The sequence below is a fragment of the Centropristis striata genome, chromosome 21 (assembly GCF_030273125.1).
Source record: "Centropristis striata isolate RG_2023a ecotype Rhode Island chromosome 21, C.striata_1.0, whole genome shotgun sequence".
Classification (NCBI taxonomy): Eukaryota; Metazoa; Chordata; class Actinopteri; order Perciformes; family Serranidae; genus Centropristis; species Centropristis striata.
In genome coordinates this window covers 32,408,978-32,433,219 of record NC_081537.1, presented here as the reverse complement: position 1 = coordinate 32,433,219, position 24,242 = coordinate 32,408,978, and the positions used below count along the sequence as shown (strand labels likewise).

General features: G+C 40.2%; 1 protein-coding gene and 2 non-coding genes across 3 annotated transcripts; 2 read left to right on the top strand and 1 right to left on the bottom strand.

The window, feature by feature from the left end:
• The first annotated feature begins 680 nt into the window (after positions 1-680).
• On the top strand, positions 681-3,269 carry LOC131959826 (uncharacterized). The gene is made up of 4 exons (XM_059325044.1): positions 681-944; positions 1,056-1,204; positions 1,338-1,449; positions 2,340-3,269. Exons 1-4 carry the CDS (start codon positions 923-925, stop codon positions 2,876-2,878), a joined length of 822 nt encoding a protein of 273 aa, XP_059181027.1. The 5' UTR covers positions 681-922; the 3' UTR covers positions 2,879-3,269.
• A 5,281-nt stretch (positions 3,270-8,550) lies between these two features.
• Positions 8,551-8,655, bottom strand: trnay-gua (transfer RNA tyrosine (anticodon GUA)). Its single transcript has 2 exons — positions 8,619-8,655; positions 8,551-8,586 (listed from the first exon to the last, which is right to left on the bottom strand). It is a non-coding gene; the product is annotated as a tRNA-Tyr (tRNA).
• Positions 8,656-9,989: 1,334 nt separating this feature from the next.
• trnam-cau (transfer RNA methionine (anticodon CAU)) lies at positions 9,990-10,062 on the top strand. Its single transcript has one exon. It is a non-coding gene; the product is annotated as a tRNA-Met (tRNA).
• Positions 10,063-24,242: the final 14,180 nt, after the last annotated feature.

Below are 24,242 nucleotides of genomic sequence, written 5' to 3'. Positions count from 1 at the left end.
GTCCAGTTCTGTCTTCTAATGGTGCGCACCCACTGGTCCAGCCTCTCTGGATCACCTAGAGGAAAACTTCATTTAGAAAAATAGATTCAGTGGATATATGTGTAAGATTACCTTCTTCTGACTTTTTTTTAAACATACAGTCTATTATTGTGAAGTGGCAGGCATATTTCCTACACTTATTTATTTTTTTTTTTTTTCATGGGACACTCAATTACATTTATTTTGTGTCAAATGCACTTTTCCTATTGTAATAATCTGAATGCATGTTTTTTTGTAATAATATTAATATAACTTTGCCTTGTTGTTAACAGTAATCAAGCAGATGTGTGTATAAAGCATGGGCTGTAGTTGGTAAGTAGGCTCAGGTTATGGAACAATTTAAGCACGGGAATGGGTAGCTCCTTGCTCAAATCTTTTCTTTTCTTTTTTTTTTTACCTTTGTTTATTTTAATAGAATATGCTGCAGCGTGTGTCATTTGGTGGGGAGCAGAAGAATGTTAGGCTGTCTGACGTAACATTGGATGCCTTCATGAAAGAAGGTTAGTGAGTACATCAGGATAACACAATATCACAACCTTTTACTTCGTTAATACACCTAATTCACCATAAAACATTCCTCTGAGTTGATAACCGTTTCTGCTGTGCCTTTAAAAGCATGGGAATAACCTACTGACTTAAGTTTCAACTTGATAGCATTTTGTGAAGACATGAGGCTCACTCTACTTATGATTTTGATTCTCATCAAAAGGAAATGTTACTCTAACATCACTTTCCCTTTCCTTCCTTTACTTCAGTGTGCCAAAAATTCAACATTCCTGAAGGTAGGCAACCAGATATGAAGGTATTTGACTAGTCTGACACAGAAGTTGACAGAGAGGTCTTTGAAGAATTAGTGAAGGAGTCACCTGGAACCTTCCGAGTCATGTTGAGCAATGAAGAACTTGGTAATCACTAACCTTTCACAAATGTGTTCATATTAAACTTAAAGGTTGGGATGGGAATAATAACATTCTATTTAATATGCTTCTGTTTTGTTCATATTCCTTAATGTGCAGATGCTTCTCTGTCATCATCATGCTCAGCAGCATCTGAAGATACGATCATTCTGAACTTCACGATGTGTGACCCTCCTGAAGAAGCAGCCGCTGCCCAAGGAAGTCAACCTAAAAGGCCATGCCACATAATGGCTGAGTCAACTGTTGTGGTAAGACAAGGACTGTTTTAATTACTATTGTTTGTAATTGTGCCAGTTCAACGTATATGTAGCATACATATTTCATATTTTATATATCTTATATTCTTATACACTGTCTTTATTTTATGATTTCTGGAAACAGGCTGGGACAGTGACATGTCCGCCATCTTGCTGCTCCTTCAACTCTTGCCACCTTCTGCCCAGGGTAGGAAGAGACCAGGGAAGAGGTCTGCAAGTCAGCCAAATTCATAAAAGTATGTTCTTTGAAATATGCTTTTCATCACCTCAGTTTCATGTACAGTGATCTATTGTGAGAGATTGGTTCCAGCCTAAAACCAAACATTCAACAATAGTATTTAGTGACCAGTGTACAGCAGCATCTCAACATCAGCCAAAGCAGCCAGCCTTACCTCCTCGCTCAGGGGCCTACGAGAAGCAGCATCCACACCTTCTTTATTGTCATCGACAAGTATGTACTACCATGTAAGGCAACAGGTTCAGTGGGAGTCCTTGACGAACTCTTTAAGGCCCAATACATCTTTGGTACCTCGTACAGTCCTTCCCTTGCCAACTTTTTCTGCAAACAACTATCTACAACATTGGGAGTTTCCTTTGTTTCCCCAACGTCAGAGTTGCCGAACTGCGAGCAAGAATAATGCATTAGTGTCTGCTTAGATCAAACAATGAGGTGTTTTCTCTGCAGAAGTGACCATGGGAGTCCAAACAGCCTTATAAAGCACCTTAAGGTGATTCTTTAGAAATGGTAAAAGGTGGTTCTGAAATTGTCAAGGCAATGCAAGTGTCCTCCAGTGTGCAAGTTATGAAAGTGAATTGGGCTAAACACAATGGTTTTGTTTACTAACAACATCTGGTTATTTGTGGTGCAGTTGAATGTGAAATGCCTCTTTTACCAGATTGAGTCTGTCCTGATAATTGCTGTGAATTTTATATATATATATATATATTTAAACGTTAAACTTTTAAACTCTCTTTTAAAGCTGCCATTGTTGATTTGGAAGGAATCAACTTCTCACAATTTGGTACTATTTTGTCGTTTTTTTTGTGTTTTTTTTTTTTTTTAAATCACACATTACAACTGTTTATGTGCTATAATACCGATGTGTAACTGAAAATATACTTACAGGTTTTACCGACAAAGTGAATGATGTGCAAAACCTGAACAACAAGCAAGACATCCAGGCTGCGGAAGAGTTGTTGTATGCGTCACCCCCACAAAATGCAGCCGCTGACATCACCTCACAGATGGGTGGAAATCCTTCTGATGGTCCGTTGAGGAACGTTGCAGCTGTGGTCTGGAACCCTGCTGTCTTTAACGGGGCTGAAGACATCGTAGTGGTAAACGATTCACAGGCAGGACAGGCATCAACTAGTCGACCCGAGGCCGGACGTTCTCAGGGAAAGAAGGAGAACATACCGCCTATACGACAACCGAAGACTTCCAGGTCCCAGGTAAAGAGGTCGGATAAACCAGCCGGGCGCCCGTCCTCTGCTAGCCGACCCGCTGCAGTTCCTCCGCCGGCAAAGAAGAGCAAAACAGCCGGCCGGAGGTCAGATGCTTCCCGACCCATAGCGAACCGTCCACAAGGAAAAAGAAAAAGAGACAAACGACCAGGACACTCGGGGCAAGAACCATCCGGAGTTGGTAAGAAGTTTTTCTTTTAAATCTAATTAGTAGAATCTACACACTGTTATCCCTTCGCGCTTCAGCATTCAAATGAAATACTAACTTTCTGTGGATAGGGTCCAAGGCGGTGACGTCAGTGTTTTGTCGTGAGATGATGACGTGGCGTGTTCTCATTGGCTTATAGTACGATCGCGAGGTGATGACGTAGCGTGTTCTCATTGGTTTAGAGCATGATACGTCAGAGCTCTCAGCTGATCAGAATGTCAAGAAGACACACATGTGCATGTGTGCTGGAAAGTGTTTGATTTCGAGGTCTGTTCCAGCTAAAACATCTGTTTTTAAAAAAATTATCTTGAATGATTCTAACCTATAAAATGTTACATGCAACAGTTCCTCAAACTTCAACACCCCAGAAGGCCCCTGTTTCACTCCAGCAATATCGCCTCAGACAACAGGCATCGCCCCTCATATTAAACGCCCCAGCTCCTGCAATATCTTCTCCTGAATGCCAGCCATCCCCTCCTCCTCCTGAACGCCAGCCACCCCCTCCTCCTGAACGCCAGCCATCCCCTCCGCAGAGACCCTTCATACATCACAAAATCAAACGAGTCAGATCGAGGGTTGTCAGAAAACTGTTTGACGGTATGTATTTTTAAAATGTTTTATTTATAATGTAATAGTATAATTTTTAATACATTTTCTCTTTGCTTTGTTTACAGGTGTGGAGGGAAGGTTAAACAGAGCCATCTGTCATACTCCAGGAGCGAACCATCAGAGAGGGATCAGAAGCCAACATCTAACGTCATTACAGCTACTCGTTCAAGTAATGCAAATGTTTATCTCTTCATTTTCCTCCATCTGTGAAAAAATGTAATAAGGGTTTGTACAATGGTGTGTCATTTTTAAAAGATGGATAGAGAATTAGATTCTGGGTCTCAGTCTTTTTCACCCTTAGAACGAGTCCCTCTTGAAATAGAGTTAGCCGTAGAGCAGTTATGTCTCATTCCAACAGCGACAATGTCTTTCACAACATAGAAAATACTATCTGAATGAATGTTTGGTAGTCAATCATATCCAGAATCAGTCGAATACGGTTGTGAATATATCTTCCCTTTATAAAAGCCGATTGATATTCTTCTACAAGTTTTCCAATTACATGCTTTAAGCGATTTGCATAAACTAGTGCAAGTAGTTTATAATCATTGCATAGTAAGGTTATTGGTCTCCAGTTGTCTAACATCAGCAAATCTTTTTGGGGTTTTTGGTAATAAGGTCAAACCTGTTTTCATGGTATGGGACAGACATCCTTTTTGAATACATTCCAAAAAAGCGCTATGTCGTAACTTTTTGATATCTGCCCAAAAATGTTTGAGGAATTCCGATGTTAAACCATCAATCCCTGGTGATTTACCGTTTTTTATTTGTAATCGAGATTGAAAATGCATTAAAACAGTTCTTCCTCAAGTATATGTTTGTCTTCTACATCCAGTTTTTTTTTTTTTTTTTTTTTTTTTTTCAGACAAAATGTCACAATCTGATTTATTAGATTTTGATTTGTATAAATTACAATATAAAAGACAGATTTCATCCTGGACTAATTTCTGATCTTCAATTATAATATCATTTGTCATAAGTTTACTTATTTTTTTTCTTAGTCTGTCTTTATTTTTCAAGTCCAAAGGAATACGTTGTTCTTTTTTCACCCTTTTCAATCCATCTAGCTCTTGATCGAATATAAGCTCCAACACAAGAAGGCAGAAGGAGAAACAAATCATATCAAAAATTACAGTAGGAAAAATTATCAGAAAGTAAAGGCCCCAGGGCTTTGCAGAGAAAACTTGGATACTCACAGAGGCACCGCAGGATTCCAGAGAGCAGAAACTTTTTTGAAATATGCAGACGCCCTGCAAACACCTTTGCAACAACATTGAAATCTATGGTCAAAGACTTCTTCACACGGGATGATGTGAGTCGGGTCACGACAGGGAGGAAACAAACACTCACCAGGAATAAAGTGAAGAAGCAGAAACGATTTCTGGTTGATTCAATGAAAAACCTACATCAAAAATATCTTGCTGAGAACAGCTGTAAACTATCCTACTCCCTATTCTGTCAGATGAGACCGTTTTGGGTGGTCCATCCTACTGTGTCCGATCCCAACACCTGCCTCTGCAAGATTCATGAAAATCTTAAATTTGTAGCTGAGAAACTACACTATTTGAAGCTGATTGAAACATCAGATCTGGAGACCCTGACAGAAAAATAGCATGCAACATCTTGAGCAAGGCATGTATGTATGATGAGTGAAAAGACAAGACTGTTCAGCTTGCAAATTATGACTGCACAGCAAAGGTGGCATTTACGCAGTGGGTGATAGCAGAGAAGGAGGGAGAGAGCAGAAGCGAGGGTCCAGCTACAGTTAAGATCACAGTAAAGAAAGCAATGGGAGACACACAAAGCAACATGGTGGAGTTATTTCACATCCTTTTACACAAGTACAAAAGACACACATTCAACATTTGTCACCAGTATGCATACTGCAGAGTTAAAAAGAAGCATGAACTACACATGTAAATACAGCACAGAAGTCCAGGCTGTTCACTTTGGTTCCTCCCATCAACAAGCCACACTGCATACTGGTGTTTTTTACATTGGTGGCAAGGAGGAACCTGTTTGTTTCTCCACTGTGTCTCCATCCAAGCACACAGGCCCCCCAGCAATATGGGAACACCTGAATCCAGTGCTCGACCATCTCCAGGCAACTTATCCAGGAGTGTCCACCCTCCATTTAAGTGATGGCCCTTGCACTCAATGTAGGCAGAAAGGCAATTTCTATCTGTTCAGTACAGAGTTGGCAAGGCAGGAGGCACGTGGAACTACTTTGAAAAGAACAGCAGATAACTTGGTGAGCAAAGGCCGTGACATACCCAATGCGCAAGAGCTCTACAACGCCCTCAGAGAAACTTCTACGAGTGTGAAGTTATTTTACGTCAACAATGAAGCAGTGGAGAAGGCAATAGAAAGGATGCCAGGCCAGATTCCGACAGTGCCAGCCACAATGAAAATTCATCAAGTGGTCACCGTTACCCCTGGAGAGATCCTGTATCGGGAAGTAAGCTGCATGTGTTCCACACAAAAGCAGCTGAAATGTCAGTGTTTTACCACTCAGCACTTCAGCTTCAACAAGAAAGCATCCAGTGTGCCAGCAGACGTTTCTTGGGGCCGTAATGAAATGATTGGCAAATGGTGTGTCCTAAAATATGACATACAGTGACCTGTATCCATGCATAATCCTAAATAAAGATGAAACGCATGTACAAGTCAAGTGCATGCACCGTGTTGGAAACAACTCTTTGGTACCTGTTTGATGACATACTACAGCTTATTGAAGAGCCACAGCCAGTGACATCCCGCCATGTTGAAATTCAGAAAAATGTGTGGAAACAACTTTCTCAGTCACTGGAATGATGATGAATAATAATGGTGACAGCAAATTAATTTGCCTTTAAGGAACAGTTGTGGACATCAATCATGGTGTTACTAGTGATTACAGTTACACAGAACAAGTAAAAGTAGGCATACTGCTATTTTCTATTTTCTAATGAATTAACTGGTGGCAGTGTTTATGATGTTTTTTGTTTGGTTATGAAGACAATGAAGTGTTATGATATTATGAAATGTTTTATCGACAGCATAGACTAATTATTAAAGGAGAGTACGATGTTTTGTCATTTCTAAGAGATTCTACCTTGGCCATGCTACCGTGTTTTAAGTACTATTAAGTGTTGGCAAAGTAAGCTGTGATTTTTTTTTTTTTTGAGGAGCTGTTCTTAAAATAAAACAGTGGTTATTTCTGTCAGTGTCTGTCATTAATTGTGGCCTGAATAATGTCTACCACATTTTGGCAACTATGAAATTTTGCAGTTCTTAAATTTGTCCATTCCACCGCGTCACAGTGTTCCACTCCGTCACACGATATTCCACCCCGTCACAGTGTGATTTTTTTCATTTTTTTAAAGACCAAGGGTAATTTAGTGGTCAAAGCTATTATACACATAGTTTATATTTGCAATAATGTACAGAATATGTAAGTTTCATTGTAGATTTTGAAGTCAGACTGTAAATTTTAGCAAAAAAAGTATGATCACTTGCATATTAAATTTATTTATTAATGCTGTACATAAAATAAAAACATTTAAAAAAACACTTAACTATTGGTATTTTTGAACAAAAAGACACATTCTGAAGTGAATAAAATTTTGTTTGTCTTACTTTTATCTAAAATTACTGTTGAATTGGTTAACCTTTGTCCTGTGACGGGGTGGAAAAAGAAACTCTGAATTTTGAGGTTTTTGATCATAACCTTTTTTTTTTTTTTTAGTTTCATAGCCTATAGAACATGTAACACTTGCAATAAAACATATTTTTCAAGCTCAGACACCATTTTCTGAAAGTATTTTAGCACATTATATCCAGAGATCAAAGGTCCAATCTTTCCATGGAATGACCCATATAATGAAGGTGGATTTCTTCCAGGAAGTCCCGCCTTCTTCATCCGCTGATTCGCCAGTCTTACTCAATACAGGGAAACGAACAAGGCCGTGCCCTTGAGACTCTTAGCTTCATGTCAATACCAACATTATGTTTCTACACCAAATATTCCATGAGATATGCTCATCCAAAGTTTGACTGTTATCAAACGTTAGTTTTGAGAAAAAGGCCTTTAAAGAAAATTATACAAATTGAGCTATGTTTCACATGGAAAAACACATTCATTTATACTAGAGTCCAAATTAAAACAATATTTTTGGGTCAAAAGTGATACCCCACATTTGCATATGTCACGCATATACGTGCACGTGGCCGCGTGCACGAGCACATACACAATAATGAAGACAGGTCTAGAAGCCCATGTAGTCAAAACATATTTAATACAATTGATGAAATATAAACAAATACACTGTACATATAGATAATAAGGCATGTGTATTTAAATATAATAATACTTTAAATATAATATTTTGAAGAATAGATAATATATACATAAATATTAAATATTGCAAATAAAATTAAAATATTGCGCTATATGCTCACAGGTACAAACTTTCAAGTCTATATCTATACAATAAAAACTATACAGAAAATGGGTAGAATCTGAACAAATATTAAGTATATATACAAAAGTACTATTATAACAATAGAAAGATATAATACAAAGACTATGCTGACAGTTGTATATATTTGTATACATATCGCCATTTGCACAAAATTTAGCCTAATTATGTTCATATCTAATAAAATCCAAAATATAGTGTAATTTATTGTAATAATACAGAATATATATAATATTAATGTATTGTTTTATATTTACACTCATGTGCACTCACACATACATGCCCACATCATCATGGATGAGCCACAACTGGTTTTGGACAGACCAGATCTTTTGTGTCCTCAGTGCAGAGCTCCCTGATGCTTCTGTACAGATACCACTGTCGGGCTGCACTAAGGCCCAGTGGTTCCTGTGCAGTAGGCATGGCTTCTGGTTCAATGATTCCTGCATTGTGAAGGAGCAAGAAAGGCTCCTCCTCCATGTTGGCCAACTCCTTGGCAAAGACCATTCCTGGGGCTGTGCAGGTGAAGCGGAAGTGCTGAAATTTTTTTATACCTACTATTTGTTGAACAGTCAGTATGTACGTTTAAAAGCCATTCCTTCGAGCCGGATTTGAAACAGCGACCTAAGGATTTCCCTGATTAACACTACGTGCATTTTTTACTCTACAGTCCTCCGCTCTACCAACTGAGCTATCGAAGGGGGACGAGCAGGGACCAGCCACTAGCACAAACATTTTTACCAGGGGAAACCCGGGTCCCCGGCCAATGCAACAGATCATAAATGTTGTTTATAATCATTTGTTACACAACTCCCAGAGTGCAATGGACCTTTAATTGGGTTTTGCCTAGTGAATAGGACACATGAATGGGCCATTGGGCTGCTGGTTGTTTGAAGCTTCAGCACTCACTTTTGTTTATGTTGATCAACATATCTCCCTTTCAACAATTAAGTGTTGCTGCATTTTGTGCCTCGTTTGCGAAGTAGGCAGTGCTTCAGTCTCATAATCTGAAGGTTGTGAGTTTAAACCTGACATGGATCCTGGGCTTTTTTCCCTTTGTGTGTGGGATAAGTCTATTTTCAGTCAAACACTCAACTGTTTGACAGGGTGCTCTTATCCTGGGCGCCTGGTTTCCTGTCTCCTTCTTGTAGTAAATACATGAAAACAACATCAGAAGATGCTTCAGTTGGTGAGATGTGAAACATCAGACACCACACCACACCACACCACACCAAAGGACCATGTCAGATCTATTGGACCTTTGTGCTTGGTTGTGATTTGGGAGACATTGGTGTACTAGGACTTTTTACTGTCATGTCAGCATTGGTGGTTCAGTGGTAGAATTCTCACCTGCCACGCAGGGGCAAGTCGCGTATAGGTGTTCTTCAGTGATGATCAGCATCTTGGACAGCTGCCCTTGCAAGGTAATTTTAATGTACTGAACAGGGTCAAGACCGTAGTTGTCTGAAGACATAGACAGAGAAGTGAGAACTTTGTTTCATCCACCAGCAGGGAGCCACGGCAACTGGCACAAATGACGTTGTAAAAACCCTGTCCCTTGTTTAAATAAAACAAGCAGCTCCTGTCAATTCTGGATTCCCTGACCGGGAATCGAACCCCGGCTGTGGCGGTGAAAGCACCGAATCCTAGCCACTAGACCATCAGGGAGTCACTCACCCATCATAGCAAGCTGCTAAGTGTCGTGGTGATGCATTTGCAGTATGCTAGTGTTGGGGTTTACTGTAATTTGGGACACCTGGGTGTGTTGGGACTTTGAGGGCATTGATGGTTCAGCGGTAGAATTGTCGCCTGCCACGCGATTCCCGGCCAATGCAAAAGATCGTCAATGTTGTTTATAATCAGTGGTTACACAACTACCAGAGTGCAATGGGCCTTTAATTGGGTTTTGCCGAGTAAATAGGATACATGAATGAGCCATGTGGCTGCTGGTTGTTGTTTAAAGCTTCAGCACTGCCTTTTGTTCATGTTCATCAACATATCTCCATTTGACCAATGCAGTCTTACCTCATTTTGTGCCTCGTTGGCGCAGTAGGCAGCGCGTCAGTCTCATAATCTGAAGGTCGTGAGTTCAAGCCTCACACGGGGCAAGAGCTTTTTTCCCTTTGTGTGTGGGATAAGTCGATTTTCAGTCAAACATTCAACTGTTTGATGGACCTTCGTGCTTGGTTGTGATTTGGAAAACATTGGTGTACTAGGACATTCTTCTGTCATGTCAGCATTGGTGGTTCAGTGGTAGAATTCTCACGCAAGTCGCGTACAGGTGGACTTCAGTGATGATCAGCATCTTGGACAGCTGCCCTTACAAGGTAATTTTAATGTACTGAACAGGGTCAAGACCGTAGTTGGGGATAACCAAGTAAAGTTCCACCGAGAGTTGAATTCGGATCACTGGATTCAAAGTCCAGAGTGCTAACCACTAATCCAGCAAAGACTTGGTGCCATTTCCAAAATGAAAAATGTGTAGGCTCACGAATGCTACTGAAGAAGTTCAAATCAAGTCCTTTTTCACATGTGTGTCCCCTAACATACAGACAACTTATATATATATGTGTATATATATATATATGTGTGTGTATATATATATATGTATATACATACACAGATAACATTTCTGTGAAATTGGCCATTAACTGTTTGATAACCTTTGCTTTAATCATGGACTGTATTTTAAGTGTTGCATTTATTTGTTTTTTTATGACGTAGAATGAGGCACAGGGTGAACCTGAACCAAGACCAGTGCGCTGGAAAAAACGTGACAGACAGGGAGATGTTATTCCTCAAAGGCCGTCATCCAGTCGACGTACTAGTGGCGTGCCACATGGTCAGTACTCATCCTCACAACTTTTGTTCACCAATGAATTTCAGTAAGAAAATATTCTTCAATCTCTTATTTTTTCCAGTGTCAACTGATCAGCATCAATGTCCAGGTGAAGGACCTAGTTATGATGGTGCCAGTGTCAACCCAACAAGAGGTACTTTACCTACTTGCATATGTTGTGATTTCATGTTTTAAGTTGACTTTTATATTTTTTTTTTAGTTAGGCAGAAATTTATAGGCTGCTGTGCAGTCCTAAGCCATACCACCTACAGTATTTAGTTCACTTTGTGGCAGTTTCTTTATTTTTTTTGTTAGTGCCTGAAACTGAGGTGCTTGGTCAGGAGCTCCTTCAGTTGTTGGAGGATGGAGAAGAGGACGAAGCAGTGACTTGTCAGACATCGTCTGAGTTGGCTGCTACTGACTGGGAGATCAGAAACACGGTGTCCTGGCAAAAGTGGAAAGAGGCCAGGCCTTCTCTTATTGAGAATATGTTGGCTACTCTGGATCCACATCCACACCGTGTGTGTGTCAGTGTGGCAAACAAGTTGTTGTGAGGTGTCTGGACTGCCTGCCTGCCTCTCCCATTCCTTTGTGAGGACTGTGATATTGCAGTTCACACACGCTTTGTCCTGCACAACAGAGAGGCAGTAACAGGAGGGTTTTTGCAGCCTTCATCAGAGTTTCAACAGCAAACGGGTACAGTTTTTAAGTCCTATGCATTCCCTCCTATGTACTATTGGGTGCTGTTATTGTGCTTTTGTTGTGTTTCAGTAGACTTCTATTTTATATATATATATATATATATATATATATATATATATTTATTTATTTTTTTAATTTTATTACATGCAAGATCTATTTCTACGTCTTCAGCTTTCAACCAATAAAAAACATTAGAAAATGATCTTGCCAATCAAATGCAGCTACTTGGGTCAGATGACAAGTGTTGTCATGTTGGTCATAGCCATAGCAACAGTGAACGCGCACTTTTTAAAGGCTCCGGTTCCGCGCCAAACAAGTGTCCGTGGCTATTTTCACAGGAGCAGAACACAAATATTTTACGGAGAAAATGGAAGAACCCACTGAGCAACAACCACACCCCTGGCCTCACATACCAAGTATGTTTGAGTTTAGAGGTCCAAAAGAAAACAGCTACACAATGCGCTGCCTTCTTTGTGCCCCCAAACACGTCGAGATCTCAACCTGAGAAAAGCATGTTGCGGTAAGTTATATACCTCCTCTGTCTCTCAAACACACACACACGACACAAGTTTAATCATTAGTTTAGGCTGTGGATAAGCTAGCTAACGGTACACACGACACAAGTTTAAACATTAGTTTAGGCTGTGTGGATAAGCTAGCTAACGGTAGCACTGTTACATGCCCCACAGCATTTCCATCAAGGTGTCTGCGGATACTTAAAACGTATTAAAAAGACTTAAATTCATTAGAAATGTTATATGCTGGTCTTAAATAGCCTACATTAAGGTCTTAAATTTGTCCGGGCAGGACTATTCAATGTCATATGTATTTTTCTTCCGGGACTTTTCGAGAAGGAGATGTAAAGAGGCTACTTTCTTACTAGCTGCTGCTATAGAAGTCCGACACTACGCTAGAGTCAGTACCTATTTCTTTATATGTCCATGATCCGTACGGCCGTGTGTGGCTGTGATCCGCATTTAAACGTAGAAGAAGAATGTGCCCCTGCCTCCGAATTTGAAGTCGGTCGCGGGAAAGCAATAAATGAGAGAACAGCAGCCCTGCTATTATAAATTCAGTGAGAGGTGGAGGCAGGACGACAAATTGCTTTAGTCACCCCGCGACCGCAACCACACACTGCTGCTACTTGTAGGTGCGCAACCAGCCGCCCGCAGTCTGATGATGTAGGTAGGCTAAGGCTATTGACGCAAAACACGCAACACATTTATTGTGTTTAGTAAAAATGCTTATTTATCTATATATTTTAGTTAATAGCTGCTCATCCGACGGTCATTCAGGTCGCGTTGACGGAGTGAGATGCGAGTCTCTACTTCTCTCTGTCTGTCGCTTCCTGTCTCTCCACTGCACTGTATGCTGCAGCTAACACATATTTTCTTTATTGATTAAACTGTTCTTGTTACTCGATTATTCAGAAAAGTAAACCAATTGAAACAGCTCTATTACAGGTTGAAGGTTTGAATGACTGGGGTTTCAGATTAACTTTACAGTGATCTCTTCTATTTGATGGTAAATGCAGGGGGACATTGTCTTCATTCAGACTGCTGAACATTTTTGTACACATAAACATAAGATCATATGTACAGTGTTTTACAATTATTGCACATTGTGTGTGTGTGTGTGTGTCAGTGCCCGCTTGTGTTATAATTTGTTGTCATAATGTGTCAATTTTAGTGGATAAATCTCTCATAGCCTAATTGGTATGTTTTTCTGTTCACAGAGGGTTCACCCTAACAAGCTGACGACATACAGGCTACGTAGCCACATACCCTTTTTTTCTTCCTTGATATTTTGTTATTTTTGCCACACATGCACACAGAGTATTTTTTTTATTTACTACATTGCCCTCAATCAAACAAACACACAATCACATGACATAAACTCACTCACACTCTCAATTACGTTACGTTCTCCCTGTACTCACTTTGCAGAGTGGTCTTCTTTTTCAGCATCTGTATTTTCATGTTAAGTGAGTTTGCCAGCAGGTTTTGATGTATATTAAATTTTAAGTTTTTGTGTTTTATATTTTTTGGGATGAACACAACCCAGATCATTTTGTCAGGGCCTGTGACATATTGTAGCCATGAATTGTTTAAAATTGTATATGTGCAAAATATCAAATTGTGTTATAAGTGTATTGGTTTTAATTAATATAATTCTGGATAAACCTAATTAATTTATTATAATTGTATTTCAAAGTTGATGTATTTAATTTAGCAAAGAATGAATACACTATATTACCAAACCAATGGGTAACCTGCCTTGACTCACATATGAACTAAAGTGACATCCCATTCTTAATCCATAGGGTTTAATATGATGTCGGTCCACCCTTTGCAACTTATGGCAATATATTGTATCTTTAGTTTGAAGATTGCTGTTTTATATGTTGTTTGCTACTATTTTATACCGTTTGTGTTGCTTTTAAAAATAAATACGGAGAAAATGCAGTACTTGTATTCTTGAGTACTTGAGTAGTCTTTTCACTGCATACTTTTTTACTCTTACTTGAGTAATTATTTTTATTAGTACTTTTACTTTTACTTGAGTAATAATAATCTTAAGTAACTGTTGCGGCGATCTGCCTGGAAATGAAGCTGCGTGTGTGTGACAGCGGCCGTGCTGCTGCATGCGCGCACTGGCATGTGTGTTTCTCCGCGGCGCGCCTCAGCAGGTGCGCTGCTCCAGCAGGTGAGCACAATCCCAAATCAGCGCCAAGGTGATAAAAGACCGACGGCAAACATTTAGTTGGGTGCACAACAGAACTGAGGAAGGCAGCAGAAACGTTCGACAATAGACTGAAATAACGCATGGGAAAGGACTCAAACGGACTACCGGTGAGCTCATGTTGTTTGTGGCAGAGTTTAATTTTGTTTGTTTGGGTTTCAGTTCGTTAAAATATGTAGAAATATGCATATTCTGATTACTTTATTTACCTTAAATAATTGTATGTTTAAGTATTGCTTAAAGCAGGCATGTCAAACTCAGTTTGGCTCTGGGGCCGGATCCAGACTTTCTGTTCTCAGGTGGGCCGGATCAGTAAGAGAATGTCAACTCCAAATATTTAGCTTTGTTTTTCAGTACTATGCTTTATCATTCAGCCTACATTTGTAGCCTACCCTACATATTATAATCACGGATGACAAGGGATCTTTTCTAAGCACAACACATTTATTCAAAAACAATGGGGGAAAAAAAAGATTTAATGTTATGCGGTGAATGTGTTAACAACTGGTTTATTTTAACAGTTAAGTGAATGCAGTTTTACACCTGAACCAACTCACCACACTAAACAAACTCAAGTGGGAGCTATGAAAAAAACATTTTCGCCTTAATTGTCATACTGCTTTGAAATAAATAAAAAAAAGAAATACAAAATAAAAATTATAGCAGTGCATGGACAATAAGATTAGACTACATCACATCAAACTACTAGGCTGGGCCTACTGAAGCTGAGAATATTCACAATATTAATTGTCTTTAATATGAAACCAGATTAATCTTATTTTTAATGATCTGTATTCATGAGTGCAAACAAATTTTGTGCCATCACACTTTTTTTCCTCTCTCACTGCACTCCTGCAGTCTACTTGCTGCTGCTGGCTCCTGAAACTTGGGATCTTTTTGCCTTCACAAGTGTATCGATATTAGGTGTCAAATCCTGAGTAGCAGCACATTTAACAATGTCATTCAAGTGTTTATTTGTTAACCTTGAGCGCTGCTTTGTTTTATTGTTGTTCATTATGGAGAACACCTGTTCACAAAGATAAGTAGTCCCAAACATGGATAGAACCTTTGCAGCCATGGCTGTTAATTTGGGGTAACCTGGCACGAGATATTGATAAAACGTATCCAATCCCACGGACCCAAATTTATCCTTCATAGCGGAATCGCACTGCAAGTCAATAAGCTCGAGTTGAATGTCAGCTGGCATATCAGAAGGCTTCACTATAAATGGCGAGCGAAAAAAGCCAAATTTGTTCTCAAGTTCACCAAATACCTGAAATCTCTGCTCAAACTCTCGCAGCAAATCTGTTATGTTGCCTTTATATTTTCCCAAATCATTATCGGAACGTTCCGGTGCCTCCGGACGCACAGCTGTGAGACAAGAGAAATGCGCGGTGTCACCGTTGGATAGCTGCGTCGCCCACAGTGACAGTTTCACCTTGAACGCACTTATACTGTCGTAATATTGAGTGACAACTCTGTTACGGCCCTGCAATGTAGTGTTAAGTGTATTCAAGTGTTGTGTTATATCAGCCATGAACGCAAGATCCTGCACCCATTCCTTGCATTTAAGTTCCTTTACTGGGCGTCCCTTCTTCTCCATGAACTGTCCAATTTCCTCTCGTAGCTCGAAGAAGCGCTTGAGTACTGCACCTCTGCTTAACCACCGCACGTCCGTGTGGTATGGTAGACCAGCATGAATGTCATTATCTCTGAGAAATGTGTCAAACTGACGGTGATTTAGACCGCGCGCTCTGATGAAATTGACAGTTTTCACAACCACACTCATAACATGGTCCATTTGCAGTGTTTTGCAACATAACGCCTCCTGATGTAAAATACAGTGAAATGCCCAAAACTCTTGTCCTCCATTTGCGGTCTGTACTTTGTCACGGAATTTTTTGGCAACGCCTGCCTTTCTCCCGACCATTGATGGCGCACCGTCGGTCGCCAGGCTCACGGCACGGGACCAGTCCGCTCCGACCTTGTCAAGCGCTCCAACGAGAGCGCTGAAAATGTCATCTGCTGTTGTGGTATTATTCATGGGCACCAATTCAAGCAGCTCCTCGGTGATGGTCAAAGTTTCATCAACACCTCTAATGAATATGGCCAGTTGAGCAATATCTGTGACATCGGTGCTCTCATCTATTGCAATTGAAAATGCGATAAATGACTTGATTTTCTCTTTCATTTGGCCTGTCAAGTCACTTGAGAGTTCTGTCACCCGATCTGCGACAGTGTTCCTCGTTAGACTAATATTGGCAAAGGCAGGTCGCTTTTCAGGGCACACGACTTCTGCAGCCTTCAGCATACATGTTTTTACAAACTCCCCATCAGAAAATGGCTTGGATGCCTGCACCAGCTCGTTGGCAATAATGTAGCTAGCTCTTACAGCCCCATCAGCGATATCGCGGCTGCGCGTAAAAGTAGACTGCTGTTTCTTCAGACCAGCCACCAATTTGTTTATCTCGTCTTTCCTTATTTGTCCTTTCAAGTTGTCATATTTGTCTTTATGATGGGTCTCATAGTGGCGCCGAATATTAAACTCTTTGAACACTGCAACTTGTTGATTACATACCAAGCACACCGGTTTTGCATTCACTTCTGTGAATAAATAATTCTCAGTCCATTTTTCCTGGAAAACTCTGCACTCCACGTCCACTTTTCTTTTTTTTGACAGTGCCATTTTTGGAAGGGTGTGTTGACCGATAACTTGTTTAGTAGTGGTGAATTGTGAAGCAAGATAGGCGGGTTTTTTTTAGTACTAACTCGTGTCATTGCCGCATGCTGGACTTGAGCTCTTTTACACATTTACTGCCCTCTCGCGGCCGGGAGAAGCATTTGTTTTGTATTTATTTTAAAAAATCATAACTTTTGATAGAAATGAGCTAGAGACTCGCTTCTTTTTTTGACATACTCAGAAATTTATGCCGGGCCAGATTAAATCATCCAACGGGCCGGGTCCGGCCCGCGGGCCGTATGTTTGACATGCCTGGCTTAAAGCCATGTTATTTGTACCTTTTAATTTAGTTAAAATCTAGCGCATTTTGTTTATTAAAATACAAAATAAAACATTTAATTAAGGATAAAATATAAGTATTTTAGTTGAGTAAGTGTTAAAATCTACAGTGAAATCGGCTATAAAAATAAGGCTTGATTTAATTTAAAATAAGTTAAAATTGTCTGAAAAGTACACATGTTGAACATGTTGAAAACCTGTATGTTTAAGTGGGTTAAATTTAGAACTACATTCGTTTCTTCAATGGTTAATTTACCCCATTTATTTAAGTTATATACTTTGTGAATTATTGGTTACCTCTTTAAAATATACTTGTTTAAAATATACATGTTTAAATTATACATACATGTTTAAATTATACATATACTTGGTTAAAATATACTTGCCTTTACTTACCTGTACCTTTTGTTGGTGATTGCTTTTATTTACAATTGTTTATTCTTGTGTTTAAAGGTTTTTCACCTGCACTGAAATGCATTGCTCAAACTGAAAAATAAAGAAAGTGAAAGAGTGAAATCCTGAGTCATCAAGTCCTTCCTTTCAAGTGTGGAAAGCCATGCAGTGAAAATACACTTGCCAGTAACAGTACTTTTACTTGAGTACATTAATGGCTACTCTGCCCACCTCTGCTCTACAGCAACCGCTGCCTGCATCACCTCCTTTCCCTGCTGTTAAACTGACCTGCACTTCCTGCACATGAACCAGTCTCAGTCTGCCATCCAGTACTCCCATTAAGCTGCTCTCCCTGCCTTTCCTGCCCACCTGAAGCTGCCTTCACCAGCTTTTGTTAACCATATTCCATGTTTTAAACTGTTTCCTTGTCTGTATACAACATCTATTGCACGTCTGCCCGTCCTGGTTGGGGGATCCCTCCTCTGTTGCTCAAACTGAGGTTTCTTCAACTTTTTCCCTGTTAAAAGGGTTTTCTTGGGAGTTTTTCCACAGTCAATGTGAGGGTCTAAGGGCAGAGGATGTTTTTATGATTCTATGTAAAGCCCTTTGAGACAAACTGTTTGAAAATGAGCTTTTTAAATAAAATTGCCTTGCCTACCGGAAGTGGAACAAAGCACAACAATGTTTTCCATATTCTCTTAGGTCTCCCACAAATGAAATGGATTCTTGTTAGGAAAATAAAAATGTAATTTGTACTGAAATACAGTACTTTGACAAATGTACTCAGTTACAGTACGTGGGGCCACCAGACTGAGGGGTGAAAGACTGTAGGAGTCTTTTTTCATCTATCTCCTGTCTCCAAATCAACTGATTTTACTGCAATAATAAGAAAAGAGAAGAAAAAATATATATATCACATCACCTTTGGAGGAATGTGCCACAGGACTGACTCCAGAAGATGCCCCATGCTCTGCTGTTGGCCGTTTGTGTTGCTTGCCTGTTGAGTCTTCCTTCCCCACAGCACCTGCAACAATTTCCTCTGCTGATGGTTCTATGAAATACATGCACAATATATTTCATTTGTAACTAAATCTAAACATTCTATATATAATAAATGATCAAGTTAATAAATAATTATAGTAAATAATTATATAATTAAATAATTATAGTTATTATAATTAAATAATTATAGTTATAATAAATTGATTTTATCGATTTATCGCCCAGCCCTAATGGGAAGTAAGGCTGCTGAAGGCTTTAAACAGATTGAAAGTACTACTACATTGCAATATTACATTGAGGATGCTTTACACTGTATACTACACTAGTATGAAACTTCAGTACCCGTGTAGGAAATGTACCTTAAAAACAACCTTATTATTATTTACATGAAATTACTGAAACATACCATCAACAGCAAATGAATGATCTCCATCCTGTCTGCATCCATCTTCCTCATCACTACCTATAACGTTTTAGACATGACAAGCTTATACATAGTCAGACAAAAAGAAAAGACGTTACATTCATGACAGTGAATATCAAATATACCGTTTGGATCTATTGTGTTTCGTTCAGGTTCTTTCCATGGAACTCTGCCAATCTCCCACTCTCAAGAGCCAGTAAAACTTTACTGATCTTTGCGAGCTGCAGTGTCTTGTCAGGTAGTCTATAGAACTCACGGTGAATCCTGATGTCGTGACCAAGAAAGTTGGCTAATTGATCCATGTCCGTGCCAGTCATATTCAGCACTGTAGACAGAGTTGCTGCATGTTTTCGCAGTTTGGTTGATGACAATGTGTTCGGAGACTTGGCACCACATGCCTTGGCAAAGCCACGGATGCAGTCGGAGCCACGGAGATGTGACAGAGCTGCAGGTCTGGCAAACATATAAATATTGTCTTTAAGAACCCCGCAGGCATCTCTTTGCTGAACGAGAAGTTCCAAAGCATGGAGGATTTTTAGGGTCAGGAGAATTGGAACTGCTCTGCCTCGCTTTCCTCTGGTGACAATTCTGGACAAATGTCTGCAGAGCTTTTTTTCCACTTCCGACAGTGCCCAGTCCAAATCCTCATGGTGATCAGATGTGTCCCTTGACAAAGAAGCAGACTGAGGCATGCTTGCCACCTCTCCTTCTCTGCGTCTGTTGAAGAAGATGGTCTGTGTTAAACACACCTTTGCAAGGTCTATCCAGGCCTTTGTAGAGGGACTTTCAGACAGTGTGGTGCTGCATTCTTTTTGCATTTCACAGAGAAACTGGTGCATTCTTTGCACATCCTCAGTAAAGGGCATTAGAGTGGGTGCATTCCACCTTGCTTCAACAATATTCCTTATTGCTGTTGCAGAAATCAATGTGTTCCACTTCTCATTGTGCACTTCTTGGAACTCAGATGCATGTTTTACAAGCTCTTGCTTTCAAGAGCCTGCTGACTTTTACCAAAGCATTTCCAAGTTTTGTTGCCAGTGATGGAATGGCAAATGTGTTGGTCCTGCTCTCATAGCCGCAAGTACTTTTGACAGCTTTGACCATGTCCCGATAATTCGCAGGATTAATGAAATCCTCCATCTTTTTTAATGGGGTATGTTTCCTGGCATTGTCCAGCCCTAGTTCACGCATTTTTTCACTGATGCACTGTTGACTTTTTAATGTCATTCCACATTTATTGAGCAAGTGCTGCCCATATTCAACAATGACATGGTCATTCTTAATAATTTCAGTGACAGGATGCCGATATGTGAAGGCACAGGCCCAGTGTATGCACATGAAGCCTGAACACGGTTCCTGCCAGGTTTTGTGTTGACTGGTCCAGGCTTGAGTCTACAAATTTGCATATGTCTCCATAGAACATTTTGTGTGAAAAGTCCTTGGCAATATGCACAGTGCATGAAATCTCTTCCTTGTGCTTCTTTTGATGGCCGTTTACGTGGGACAAGTTGTCCCTTTCCTGACTCCATTACAGTGGCATTATGGGCATAGTTGCCTTTGTTCCGGATATATTCTTGTAGTTTTTTCCTCTCTTTTGACCCTTTTGGAAAGCTGAAAGCTCTTGCCACACCTGCCTTATTTTGTGTGCATGTTCCAGATGTCTTGCAATTTTGGCATATGGTTTTCTGAAATATAAGCAATACTGTGTCTTGTCATAGATTCTCTTGCCATTTTTATTTTGGTGAGCACTAACTACTAGCCATTGGTCATTGGTGTCGTGACTTGAGCAGGGTTCTTCCTCTACAGTTAGGTCAGAGCAGGGTTCTTCCTCTGCAGTGAGGTCAGAGCAGGGTTCTTCCTCTGCAGTGAGGTCAGATACAAGGAAACTGGTGTCCAGTTCAGGTGTTGTGGTGTCACATCGATTGGGCATATCTGAGCCAGGGTTTAGAGGAGAAAGACAGGCGTTTCCTTGGGGTGACATCACTGTCCTCTGGACATACTCGTCATAATCTGGAACATACTCGTCTTCATGATCCCTCTTTCTTTCAGCTGTTGCTTCACCGGGAAATATTCCTGTCGCTTCCGTTGAACAGCTGCGGAGAAATCCTCAAATATCATGATTGTTGCGCCCGTTGTACACCAGGGTCTGGGCTTTCCTTGCCACCTGCATTATCCAGACTTTGTCTTGAAAGTTGTGGAGCTTTATGATAACAGCTCGGGGGCGCTGGTCAGGGGGAGGCCGGCGTGCGAGGGCGCGGTGGCAGCGGTCCAGTTTAACGGACCCACTTTTGAAGCTCGTTTTCAGAAGCTCCGGCAGCCAGGTCTTAAAGAAAGCAGCAGGGTTAGCACCCTCGCTACCCTCAGGAAGCCCGACAACCCGTATGTTGCACCGCCGGCTCCTGTTTTCTAAATCGTCGATCTTTTCCATGGCCGCCTCTAGCTTGCTCTCCACGTCGGAGAGCTTAGTGATGGGAATTGCAATGGCTTCCTCTGAGTTCGAGATGCGGTCTTCAGCCTCTGTAATCCGGGCATCCAGCGCAGTGATGTTAGACGAACAAGCCTCGAGTTTATTCAGAACCGGGTCGATCTTCTTATCAAAGGAAGCCTCCACACCTTTGAGCACTTCAGCCGTTATTCTTTCCACCAAGTTGTCTACGTCAACTTGACCCAGAAGCGGCCTCGTGTCGTCCGCCATGTTAGCTTGACTGCTAGATGGCGAGTTTGGTGGCTGAACTCCTGATACAGGGGATGTCGCGAGCAGATTGAGTATGCTCTGCCTGGAGGGCACTCTCCTAGTTCTAGGCATCAATTACTGCTCACTGAGACCTCCGTTTTCTGTAGTAAAATAGTCTGTAGGATACCGAGCTGCGGGAGCACAAACAATGAGCTGCTTACTCCGCCATTTGCCTCACGTGACCCCATAATGCAAGGATTTGATGTTGATTTTGTGTGATGGAGTTTTGTCACACTTGTTATACATGTCATTCAGTAAAATGTGGACTTTCACGCAAATGCCAAAACAATCAGCAGGACACTGCAGGGTTTTTATTAGAACACTGTTTATTTATTTGAACTTAAAATAAAAAAGAAATTAAAAAGGCAGGGTTAAAAAGGCCTCATCGCCGATGTCCCGTCCCGACCCCTCCTCCTCCTCTCCAGGCGTCTCTGGAACGGCAGCCATCTCTGCACACAGGTCAACCAAAATACAAACATATTAACAGAAAACCAACGTCATTATAGCGTTATTACTATAAACATTCAACTGCACCACCTCATCTTTTATACCCTCCTCCTTGTCTGCACACACATGGAAAAGAAATATAGATGACATGTGATAATTAGGAACCATGACAAACATTTTACCTACATACTTCATTTTTATTCACTAGAACCAACTGAACTGAAATTGAAGTCTACAGAAGCCCAATCAATTGCTGTTGTTTGTTAAATGTATCCTTGAGTGAAATAATGAGGATGGCTTTGATATAATACCCTATTAATTTAGTAAGAATAACAGCCACTGAGGAAAAACGGACCAGTGGTTAATTAACCTTAATTACTCATACAAATCACTCACTGACAAATAGTGTATATATGACACTGTCCCCAGCTCTATCCAGCCTCAAAACACATGAAAAAATTACTGTAAGAATATTTTATTTGACACATCACAACACAAGCACTTACCATCTGCCTCAAAGGCCTTAGTGGGCTTTAGGACCTCTACCTCCTGCTGCAGAGCCTTCACCTTGGTCTTCAGACCCTCCAGCTCCCGCTTCAAATAACGTTTTTTTTGGTCCACGGACCTCTTGGTGCAGGCCTGCCGCACCAAGAGGTCATGTGACCTGGACACTCCTGGCGACACTCCTGGGGGTCATTGCAAGCATACTGGAATATAAAAAACAGACAACCCATGTAAAAATGATAGAACAAGCATTTTAGACGAATATGTTGGTTTTTGAGATATGGTTCTATCTATTTATGTTTCTATCCTTAAAACCATCCATCTTCAACAAAAAACACTTACGCTAAGCAGCTGGAGCTGCTGCTTTATAGCCTCAACCTCTGGGTCAGTTGTGCCCGGAAACTTGAGAGGACTTGCCATTATCTGATAATCAGGAGAAAAAAACACAATAAATCAATAATACATAATATTCACATATACATGATACACACACATAACTTCAAATGAAATAATGGAGAATGAAGAAGTTAATGCAGCCCACATAACTTGGCTCCTGATGCTCACTCAGTGTTGTTGTGTACTGTATTTGTATCTAATGTTTGTGATAACTGTTTGATGTTGCAACTTCTCTGTCATTATGCTGACTTTTTGGCCAGGTCTCTCTGGAAAAAGACATTTTTAATCTCTATGAGGCTTTTTACCTGGTTACATGAGAGTGTAAAAAGGCTGTATGCATATTTAGTTTACTTCTCTAGCTGCTAATTAACACTACCTAAATGTTACATCTGCTGTGCTAAATGCTAATCAGCCCAGACTCTGCTAAAGAGAAAAACACTACACATTTTTTTGCCCGTTCTACACGTCTTATGGACGCACCATTTTGCAGAGGCCTGCAACCGCTCTAACGGCGGGCAGAAATCCTCGAGTAAAAACCTTATTTATACAGTGTATGGTAAAAACGCATTAATTACAACACCAAATTGTACAAGCAAAAACCTTCTCAAATAGTTCCAGCTCCAAAGCCAGACACACAACACTAACTGCAAAAAACATTATGGAAATACACCGGGACTAATTCCACATATTGACTTACTTTGTCGAGCGTGCGTGGAGAATGAAAATTGCAGCCGTTAACAAGCTAAAAACAATGCATGCGCAGTAACAGGAAAAACAAAACCGAAAGTTTTCAAAATAAAACTAATCTCTTGAATTTCACTAGTAATCACGTTTACCACATGCTTCAATTGTTAATAATTTGCTATATATTAAATTAACTTTATACCTTTAGCATTAAACAGAAAAGCAATAACATTAACCACAAATTAATGAGTGAAAATGTTTTAATTATAATGCTGTAATATTGCAAAGACCACAAACAAACAAATCCTTTTTCATTTCATTTTATATTGACCACACATTTAAGATAATAAAATAACTCAAAAATGAAAACATGCATATGACATAATATCAATGAAGCTCAAC